The following is an 11,103-nucleotide window of genomic DNA, read 5'->3' on the forward strand; positions in this document are numbered from 1 at the left end:
CCTCATCTGATAGTATTCCAAGGGTACTTCTTCTGTAAGTTCATTAAGCCAAGTGTGTATCAATAAAATCCGGCGACCTCTGATCGTCCTCAGACTCAACCCATCCTCTAATCGCCACATTTTGGTTAGGTGAACTTATTAGTGGATATCGTGTAGCCTATTAACAGATGTAGGCATTGTCATAAGCAGCCTACATCCTCTCTGTGATAGCTTGGGCATTCTCATCTCTCGAGGGTATCAACGTTAGTTGAGATATATCAAGCCTCTATAATGTGATAGAGGGTGAAGACAAGTGCCGCCCCACCAATAGCAACATACACCATTCGCAGTGGAGGAAGCCCATCCCTCCTGCATCAGACCAATACCGTTCCTCTGGAGGGTAGCAGTAGTAGGCTTATTGCTAACAATACTGGGCAGACGTGGTCATGGACGAAGCATGCATGGTAGAATAGTTGGTAGTAGTAGTAGTAGTAGCACCAGAGAATGATGATCATGAAAGAGATATCCAGGAGTGGGTAGACGACATTAGCCCCGACGGGAACGATGATACACCACCCGTAGGGATCTTGACCGCAGGGAAGCGCTGCCTCGTAACCTGCATACTACACATGACGGCATCTTCCTAAAGGCAATAACTCTATTGTGGCTTTAAACAGGTAGTATGGTGTTGTGTAATAGACTCTGCATGCTCCTATGGTACTACCCTAGGTATATGTGCTCAACATAGTGGTCCCCAACCATGGGCAGTGCTCAAGGTAAGCGGAGTCCTTGGTAGGAGGTTGGTTACATGTCAAAGAACGAGGTTCAATCATGTAGGAATATCTTGAATCCTGTAAGCCTCATCATTATTAGAGGTTGATTAGATCGAATCCCAAAGGTAAGTGAAACCCAAAACCTAGAAGTGAGGGATAGTAATAGATTGGTAATGTTGGGAATTGTAATAGAAGATGTAAGTATTCATCGTCTACGCTTGCAAGCATACCTAATTTCGCCACCAACACAGTAGACTGTAACCAATCCTGCTACTGCTATCAAACATGCTGTTACTATGCAGGGTACCTAGAAAGGCTATAATGAACTCTGATCCACGTCCATGAGTAATACCGTTGAGTTGTTGGACCCTCCACTGGCACACCAGTCGTAGGAGGATACAAGGGCTATACCCATGATAATCCATAGTATTGCAAATACTATATTATCCAACCAGAAATACCAATGTTTCGTTTTATGGCGTATTAAGAACATTCCAAGAAGCCCGCCAAAAGGTGCAATGATACCGAATCCTGAACAGTGGTATAGCATCTCTCTAGAGGTATACCACACCTTTACCAAGAAGAGTTGCCTCTGTTATCCGCCAATGCTCACCCTGAGCTTTCTTTTTATCCACTAAGTATAGTATAAAGTTAATTAGATTGAAGAAGAGTATGAGTGATAAGAATATCCATGATAGGTCATTACCAAGTGTAGAACTCATACTCATAGAGAAGCATGACTAATCAATATCAACAACAACACAATACTAAGATTGATGAAAGAATAATATAACCGCGTAGTAAGGGTATACTACTACTACTAGAGTGAGCAGCAGCTTGACGACGAGATCTATATGAGATCAGCGAAAGGGTCAGCAACAACAGGCTTCTTGTTATCGTTGCTCGAGACAGGAGGAACCGAAGAGGATCTCTGCAGCAGAGTAAAGGATGCAAGTGAAGGGAGGGGGCTTATGAACTTTACTACCATTGCTTGCTGCTGTCCATTGGCCACCGGTTGTTGATGATAGTATTGTGTTGTTGTTGATGATGGAATAGATGGAGAGTATTGTTGTTGTGTCGCAGTGTTTGATGGGAAGCCAAGGCCTTGTAATGCCGCAAAAGGGTTGCTTGGTTTATGATCATTAATCGGCTTTACTTGAGGACCACTGCTTGGTGGCTGATGTGTTGTAGAAAACTATAGCATAATAATGATATTGCTATATGTAGACACTATTACAATATCTAATCCTGGTAATACCGTAGACTGGCTGTTATTGGGTTCATCGAGACCCCAAGGATTCGATGCTTGGACCACATTACCATCTGACATTTTACACGATTACCAACAACCTAGTTCCATAACCTCATACCTGCATGTCCCTGTATCGTAATACTAGTAGAGTCGGGCTGTTGTTGCTGCTGCGTATCATCATCATCATCATCGAAACCCAAGAGATCCATACTCCTCTGTTGCGACTGAGTAGGAGCAGTAGAAGAATCATAACGCTGTTCTTGTTGTTGTTGTCGTCTAGAAGGAGGAGGTGGCAACTTTGGTAGAGTACCAGGGGCAGCCTAGAAGACCACAAGAAGATGTGATCGGGTATGTCGTCGATACTACAAGCTTAGGTATGGCATTCCCAGTACTATTACTACTGGTGGCCGCCGCCCCCGCCTGGGTTATACCTTCGGACTTCATACGTACAGAGACTGTACTCAAACTAGCGGCTGAGGCTCAATAATGTGTTATAATAATCCCCGTTATCATAATTACCTGTAGCCACAGCACTGTCCTCTTGAGCCGAATCCCTCCTATTCGCATAACCAAAGTGAGCAGCGGTACCACCAGCGGCATCTGATGAAGAGGGTGGACATCACCACCACCGATGGCAGCAGCAGCAGTCTCAATGAGTATTACTGTCTCGTTGATAGAAGCGTTCAGCTGCTGCTGCTGCTGAGCTTCCCGCAGTACTATCAACAGTACCTTCACCCATTGCAGCTGTTGCATGGTCATTCGCTATCTTAACGGCCTCTTTATATCCTCCTACCCTCTCTTGTTCTCTCTTTACTTGCTCAAAACGACTAAGAACATAAGTAATTGGCAAAGTACTCTATAATGGATTACCGATCAAGATGCATATTCTGTTCACGTCTATCTGGTGGAAGTGTTTGCCTCATTATAACCTCACCATCAGCAGTATAAAGAGATATCCAGCCCACTGATAATAATGATAATAACCAGTTATGCTACAAATATTATGATACTCACCAACAGGTTCAACTATCTTAGCCCTTCTACCACTTATCTTAACAACAGTACATATGTCTGCTCTACGCAGACCATGTACCTACTACTACTATCGATAAACAGCTTTATTATGTTTAATACCTGTTCACTATCCATCTCAATACCCTTTCTAACCATAGCCCCTTGCCTAGCTACTACTATATAGTAACGAGGATTCGTTTCTGTACATGGCCCAGTAGGTAATCCTGCTGCCTACATCAACAATCATTAGTACTACTATCAGTGTATTCACCACCACCTTCTTAATCTCCTTATTGGCTTTCTTCCCTAATTTCTTAGCCTCCTTCACACCCTTCCTAAATAGATGAATTCCCTTGTCTATATATTCGTTATAGTTGTCAGAGGACATGGCTACAAATAACTAAGTGTCTCTATCACTAACATCTTATTAGTAGCAAATCTCAAGGTTAAAAAAAGAAACTCTCTAGGCACGCTTCACTAAAGGGACATGGAGAGGCTTCTTATTTTCCGTGCATCTTGCTCCCCCATCAATTTTTGTGAGACATGAATCGTTTCGCTCCGCCAATCGCTATGAAATCGATCAAGTGTTTTCGTTCAGTGCACTTGACTTCATTGTCAACGTCTTCTCATCCGCTCTTCCATCTTCATCATGTCAGGCGGTCACAAGCGTCGAGCTCTTGTTATTGGTGGTGGATTCTCTGGTTTATTCGCGGCTCATGACCTTTCTGGCCACTTCGATGTCACTTTGGTCGATGCCAAGGAGTATTTCGAGTACACTCCAGGTGTTCTCCGTGCATTTGTCCATCCCGGTCATTACGATGCTCTGTCGTTCACCTACCAGCATGTGCTCGAGCGCAAGATGGGTATCAAGTTCCTATGGGGTGAAGTGAAACAGTTGGATGGTAGCCGTTTGGTAGCTCATGTAAAGCCTATGTTCTCTGAGACCACTGAAGAGGTCCCCTTTGATTACTGCATTATTGCAGCTGGTTGTAACTTTGGTGTCTTCCACAAGTGGGGTGAGAGTCTCTGGTTCCCGACCGTTCACGAGGATGCTCGACCTGAGGGGTCTTGGCCTCATATCGATGAGAGGTTCATCGAGGGGCGTCGTAGACACATATTCGAAGAGCATGAGAAGCTGAAGGCTCTGAACAAGAAGAAAGCTTCTGTCCTTGTCGTTGGCGCTGGTTTCATTGGGGTCGAGTGGGTCACTGAGCTCCAGCACTACTTCCCCAATCTCAAGTTACATATTATCGATTTCTTACCCAAGTGCCTTGGTCCACTGCCTAAGTCTGCTGCTGACTACTGTGACCACTATATGAAGAAGAAAGGCATTAAGGCTACCTACGGTATCAAGTATGCTCCTGATGATCCGGAATTCTTCAGTAAGATAGGTATGAACGGTAAGCCGGACTGCACATTCGTTTGTATCGGCGTCAAGGCATCTAACTACTTCATGCCCAAGGAGACTCTTACTGGTTATAATCCTCTAGAGGCTGACAAGAAAGAGAAAGATGTTAAGAAGCGTGGTCCTGGCGGTGGTGGATGGATTCGTGTCAACAATAACCTACAAGTCACGCAACTGAACGATGATGGTTCTGAATCGCTATTCGGTGGAGGTCACATCTTTGCCGTTGGTGATTGCAACATGGTTCCTGGTCTTCCCCCGATACCCAAGATCTCATATCCCAGCGAAGAGCAAGCTCAGCATGCTGTCCATAACATTCGTGTTATTGACCATCTTGAGAAGGGTGCTTGGGCTCCAGGTGGTTGTTGTGGTATCTTTGGTAAGAAGTCTCTTCGTGACACTTGGTGGCCATGGGGTGCCGGTATGTTCGCTACTTCTCTCGGTCCTAATGATGCCTGCTTCGTGTTGGGGGCCAAGTCTACTCCTGGTACCGGTCATTTGGTATTGTGGGGTAAGGCTTCGGCTATTCAGAAGACTCTTATTGAGTCTACTAAGACCAACGAATGCAAGAGGGGTCTTCTCGGGAGTTCGGGTTGGTATTTCGTTCATCATACGCCTTGTATGAACTGATGGATTTAGCATGCTTCATAGTAATATTTGTTGGCATGTCCCTGTGGGTGATCGTCAGTTATACGCGTTCGTTGCTAGCTAAGGCTGCACCGCACTCGTATTAGTTTTTACCTGTGGAATACATCATTCCTCATTATTTTCATTCAGTTTCATGTCGTGTTATACCATTGGGGTAAGATGTTAATCAGCGATGTGTCACAGGCGATATCACTATGATTGATATCAGTCTTCTTTCGGATCGCTAGAATGTAGGATACGAGATTGCGTGCTCACTCTTATGTGAGTGGCTGCGTAAATTGAGTGTCGCACAAATAAGTATACGTGAATGATGATACCAGTATTACCAGTTCTGCTACTGAAATCTCATGTAGAGAACTCTTACCATTCATCTCTCATCGCACTGATACGCAATGAATAGAAATGATGATACCAGTATTACCAGTTCTGCTACTGAAATCCCATGTAGAGAACTCTTACCATTCATCTCTCATCGCACTGATTGACACATCGGTTGAATAGTATCAATCCAGTCAAAAAGGGACTCTCTGGCGTACATGTTTGGGTGTCTAAGACATGACTGGTAGACCAAATCAGGTGGTCATTATTATTGGCACTTCACCAAGTCTCAGTGATCGTGTCCAAATTACTGCCTCACATAGTTCTGGGTGATAATGATAAAAGTTAGTTTTGAATGATGATACCAGTAATACCAGTTCTGCTACTGAAGTCTCGTGTAGAGAACTCTTACCATTCATCTCTCATCGCACTGATACCCAATGAATAGAAATGATGATACCAGTATTACCAGTTCTGCTACTGAAACTTCATGTAGAGAATTCTTACCATTCATCTCTCATCGCACTGATTAATGTTTATCGGATAATATTGAGGTGTCGATGTCCAACGTGTGCAGTTCCAAGTCACTGGTTGTTAAAGGGCTCTTCATTGATTAGTCTTGAGACCAGCCAGGAATAAGGAATATAGCTCAAGTGCCCCTTGGATGATGATTTATCCATACATGTAAGCTACACACGAGTATCATATTCTCTAGTCCAACAAGGATGATATATAACCACATCCTACCGTAACGAGCTTAAGATGGATAACATCATGGGCTGTAACAACTAAAGACGGAATTTATTGCAACATGTGAACAGAATGGGCATATCAATGATATGGAATCTCCTTCGCGCCATCTTCCGTCAACAGGAAAACAAGTGGACATCAAAAGTAACCAAGGGTAAATACCTGAGTAGTTGTCTCAGTAAGGAAAGGGCTCGACTGAAAGGTCATCATGCTCAGCCAAGCACTAATGAACACTATCAATGACATCACGCTTGCCGTGTCGCTTAGCTCATACCCTCCATTAACTGGTTGCAACCACCATATGAGGCGGGAACGCCGATTGGGCGCCGCTTACAGATGAGGACTGAGTGTCCATGTTTGAAGATGGATGCAAGAGGCTAACGCTAGCTATGAGTGCTGTCGCCTGTCACCAGCGCACGCCAACGAATCGTTGGCAACGACGGGTGTGATGTCCGTAGGGCGGCCGAGCTAGAAATGCATGGAAGGGAGGTCTCGTTCACATCCATACACGTCAGGTGGAGGTATCCTATCCTCAGGCACTATCCCATGAACACTATGATAGTGTCACTATCCTCGGGCACTGATTGGCTCTTACGCTCGGCACATCCTGACAAGAAGACTTCCATGACCGTAATAAGGCCAGTGACTTGATAGTAGAGAATCGACGAAGATACTACACCTTTTCAACCTCTATTTCAACATTAAAAACTTCAATTTCACCAGGCGAGCGAGTTCGTGCCCCAACATGCCCCTATTGGGTCCATTGAAACTCCAATTTCGACGGGGCGCATTTTAGGGAACTTCAATCTCGTCAACATATCGGTTTAGGAACTTCAATTTAGTCAACATATCGGTTTAGGAACTTCAATTTAGTCAACATATCGGTTTAGGAACTTCAATTTCGTCAACATATCGGTTTAGGAACTTCAATTTAGTCAACATATCGGTTTAGGAACTTCAATTTAGTCAACATATCGGTTTAGGAACTTCAATTTAGTCAACATATCGGTTTAGGAACTTCAATTTAGTCAACATATCGGTTTAGGAACTTCAATTTAGTCAACATATCGGTTTAGGAACTTCAATTTAGTCAACATATCGGTTTAGGAACTTCAATTTAGTCAACATATCGGTTTAGGAACTTCAATTTAGTCAACATATCGGTTTAGGAACTTCAATTTAGTCAACATATCGGGTTAGGAACTTCAATCTCGTTGGCGCGTCGATTTAGGAAGTCCAAGTTCGACAAAGAGCTTTAGGAACTTCGATTTCGAAGTATCCACTGGATATTGGACTACCTCTGAAGCCTCAGAAGTCAGGACCATCATCACCAACAACAACCACCCGTGTGGATGCTGCTACTTATAATGACATACTTCCACCACAGCAGGAGCACGGGACGACGACGACGACGACGAGCATAGGGGGCTCATCCGCACCAGTGAGAGGGTTCACCGGCACCAATCACCTCGAAAGTTTATCCACTCAGTAACTGGTACGGAGGGCGGCCTACGGCCGCCCCGCAAGCCCTCAGTGCTTCACGCTTTGCAATCGGAGGGTTTTCGGGGTTGGCCGTTTTCCTCGATTTTGCCAAGTGCACCAAACGCGCTGTTGAGGAAGTGCAAGATTTACCAAGTTCTCCAAGATAACCGTCTCAAAAATGATCTCCCATTGGCAATGGGCCATTGCCTCTTAGAGGTTGAAATGTTTAGGAAACTAATTGTGGCTGAGCCACAGTGGCACGTCCGAGATTTAAGGAAGATGAATTCAAATCTCGCCCGCCACTACGATCTATTTCGCAGACTGTTCATGCCATGAACTCCATAAATTTATGAAGCCTCTTAGAAGTTGCTAATACTCAAGCTTTGATAACTGGACTATTCAATTTTGACCAATGACTTATCAGGCATATCATGTGTTTCTATGACTTGTTGACAATGCATCATTCGAGAAATTTGACTCTACGCCGTGTTTTATTTTAGCTATGTATCGGCGTGCTGAACGTGTGCTAGCACGTGTGAGAATTTACCTAATTCATGATAGGTGTATCACTGGCGTATTTGTGTTATTTGTATTATAGTTCGTGATTCATAGATATTGTTCATGAAGCATGAATTATGGTACTGACGCGGTTCCAGCACTAAACAATTCCCACTAGCTTTAGCTTCGTGTTTTCCTCGTTGCGTTGGGGGGGCGGTGTCACAATTTTTGCTACATGCTCTGTGGCGAATCATTCGTAGAGCTATCGCGATGGTGATTTTAAAGTTGGAATCTCTGATTCGATTGGGTTCAATCTATGTTTCTCAACTAAAGTCTCGTTTCATCTGATGAAGTACAATCCGGAACTAATTGATGTGAAAGATCTACATGCAGTAAGTTATACTTAGTCATCGAAATTGAGTAGATAGTGGGCTTGACATCAGCCGTTAATCCTTCAGAAATCCTCACCCTATCGTATCTATTCAGATATCGAACCTATCCTTCAAGCGTCAATAACAGCTCTCTACGCTTACCTCAAGTGTTCTTCCCGCCTCTTACGTTTACGACCCTTACGTGATGTGCATCTAGGGCAGTACCAAGGTATGGTCTCATCCTCCAGATCGGGAGCCTCGGTCGAAGTGGCATCAGCCCAGAGTTTGGCACAATCAGCATGCCACCAGCCTGATTTCGCGCACCGTCGCGAAGAACAATAAACTGCAAGTGAGTGATCATCTATTCCCCCGCAACACCATGCTATGCTCGTCTTCTCCATAGATACTATCTGGTCATCGCTTGGCATCTCATGATTTGGCCAAGCGAACTCACTCAGCAGCTGATCGCACGTCGCCTGCCTCTGTCGTTCGACTCGCTGCCGTCTAGAAGACTGAGCCGATAACCGTTGTTATGTGACTAACTATTTGGAACTCCTTCAGATTGAGGGTGATGTTCGCCACCCCACCGTCCATTGTGAAAATAGAGGCAGGACGGGTCATTCCCAACTATAGACGATGCCCCTTGTGTTGCTTGGCTGCGACTCTTAGTCGATAACACAAGTTAGAAGAAGTTGTAAAGATCTCTGTCTTAATTTATTCGGGAGAATGGATGATTAGCCATGCACATACGTGCAATCGCGCACAATGTCTAGAAGCAGTAACACCCTTGTGACTAACAAAATGGACCCCTTTCAGTTTGAGGGTGATATTCGCCATTCCACTATCCATTGTGGAAATATCGAGAGGACTGAGTAATTCCCAACTATAGGCGATGTCTTTTGTGACTAACTATGTGGGCCTCCTTTAGATTGAGGATGATATCCGTCACCACTATCCATCGTGAAAATATAGGAGTACTGAGTCATTCCCAACAATGGACGATGCTCCTCATAACTAACAACATGCACCTCCTTCGGATTGAGCCAGCATCCATTGTGGAAATATCGAGAGGACTGAGTAATTCCCAATGATGGACGATGCCCCTTGTGACTAACTCTTTGGAACTCCTTCAGATTGAGGGTGATGTTCGCCACCCCACCGTCCATTGTGAAAATAGAGGCAGGACGGGTCATTCCCAACTATAGGCGATGTCTTTTGTGACTAACTATGTGGGCCTCCTTTAGATTGAGGATGATATCCGTCACTCCACTATCCATCGTGAAAATATACGAGTACTGAGTCATGCCCAACAATGGACGATGCTCCTCATAACTAACAACATGCACCTCCTTCGGATTGAGCCAGCATCCATTGTGGAAATATAGAGAGGACTGAGTAATTTTCAATGATGGACGATGCCCCTTGTGACTAACTATTTGGAACTCCTTCAGATTGAGGGTGATGTTCGCCACCCCACCGTCCATTGTGAAAATAGAGGCAGGACGGGTCATTCCCAACTATAGACGATGCCCCTTGTGTTGCTTGGCTGCGACTCTTAGTCGATAACACAAGTTAGAAGAAGTTGTAAAGATCTCTGTCTTAATTTATTCGGGAGAATGGATGATTAGCCATGCACATACGTGCAATCGCGCACAATGTCTAGAAGCAGTAACACCCTTGTGACTAACAAAATGGACCCCTTTCAGTTTGAGGGTGATATTCGCCATTCCACTATCCATTGTGGAAATATCGAGAGGACTGAGTAATTCCCAACTATAGGCGATGTCTTTTGTGACTAACTATGTGGGCCTCCTTTAGATTGAGGATGATATCTGTCACTCCACTATCCATCGTGAAAATATAGGAGTACTGAGTCATGCCCAACAATGGACGATGCTCCTCATAACTAACAACATGCACCTCCTTCGGATTGAGCCAGCATCCATTGTGGAAATATAGAGAGGACTGAGTAATTTTCAATTATGGACGATGCCCCTTGTGACTAACTATTTGGAACTCCTTCAGATTGAGGGTGATGTTCGCCACCCCACCGTCCATTGTGAAAATAGAGGCAGGACGGGTCATTCCCAACTATAGACGATGCCCCTTGTGTTGCTTGGCTGTGACTCTTAGTCGATAACACAAGTTAGAAGAAGTTGTAAAGATCTCTGTCTTAATTTATTCGGGAGAATGGATGATCAGCCATGCACATACGTGCAATCGCGCACAATGTCTAGAAGCAGTAACACCCTTGTGACTAACAAAATGGACCCCTTTCAGTTTGAGGGTGATATTCGCCATTCCACTATCCATTGTAGAAATATCGAGAGGACTGAGTAATTCCCAACTATAGGCGATGTCTTTTGTGACTAACTATGTGGGCCTCCTTTAGATTGAGGATGATATCCGTCACTCCACTATCCATCGTGAAAATATACGAGTACTGAGTCATGCCCAACAATGGACGATGCTCCTCATAACTAACAACATGCACCTCCTTCGGATTGAGCCAGCATCCATTGTGGAAATATAGAGAGGACTGAGTAATTTTCAATTATGGACGATGCCCCTTGTGACTAACTATTTGGAACTCCTTCAGATTGAGGGTGATGT

The 11,103-nt window shown here is 44.4% G+C and overlaps 3 protein-coding genes across 3 annotated transcripts in view; 2 read left to right on the forward strand and 1 right to left on the reverse strand.

Moving 5' to 3' along the window:
* Pmar_PMAR006653 (conserved hypothetical protein) overlaps positions 1–66 on the forward strand; it is a gene marked incomplete at its 3' end in the record, with an annotated part of 1,768 nt that extends 1,702 nt beyond the window's left edge. Inside the window, exon 6 of the mRNA XM_002769567.1 lies at positions 1–66. Within this exon, the coding sequence (XP_002769613.1) occupies positions 1–66 (66 nt within the window).
* A 1,536-nt stretch (positions 67–1,602) lies between these two features.
* Pmar_PMAR006655 (hypothetical protein) lies at positions 1,603–3,406 on the reverse strand (the record flags this gene model as incomplete). The annotated part of the gene is made up of 8 exons (XM_002769569.1): positions 1,603–1,683; positions 2,011–2,075; positions 2,524–2,604; positions 2,668–2,831; positions 2,875–2,968; positions 3,019–3,097; positions 3,139–3,249; positions 3,296–3,406. The coding sequence occupies 8 exons, from the start codon at positions 3,404–3,406 to the stop codon at positions 1,603–1,605; spliced, it is 786 nt and encodes a 261-aa protein (XP_002769615.1).
* A 239-nt stretch (positions 3,407–3,645) lies between these two features.
* Pmar_PMAR006656 (conserved hypothetical protein) lies at positions 3,646–5,198 on the forward strand. Its single transcript, XM_002769570.1, has one exon. The coding sequence runs from the start codon at positions 3,668–3,670 to the stop codon at positions 5,051–5,053; it is 1,386 nt and encodes a 461-aa protein (XP_002769616.1). The 5' UTR covers positions 3,646–3,667; the 3' UTR covers positions 5,054–5,198.
* The last annotated feature ends 5,905 nt before the right edge of the window (positions 5,199–11,103 follow it).

Source organism: Perkinsus marinus (genome assembly GCF_000006405.1).
Source record: "Perkinsus marinus ATCC 50983 genomic scaffold scf_1104296965578, whole genome shotgun sequence".
In the NCBI taxonomy this organism is placed as follows: Eukaryota; Perkinsozoa; order Perkinsida; family Perkinsidae; genus Perkinsus; species Perkinsus marinus.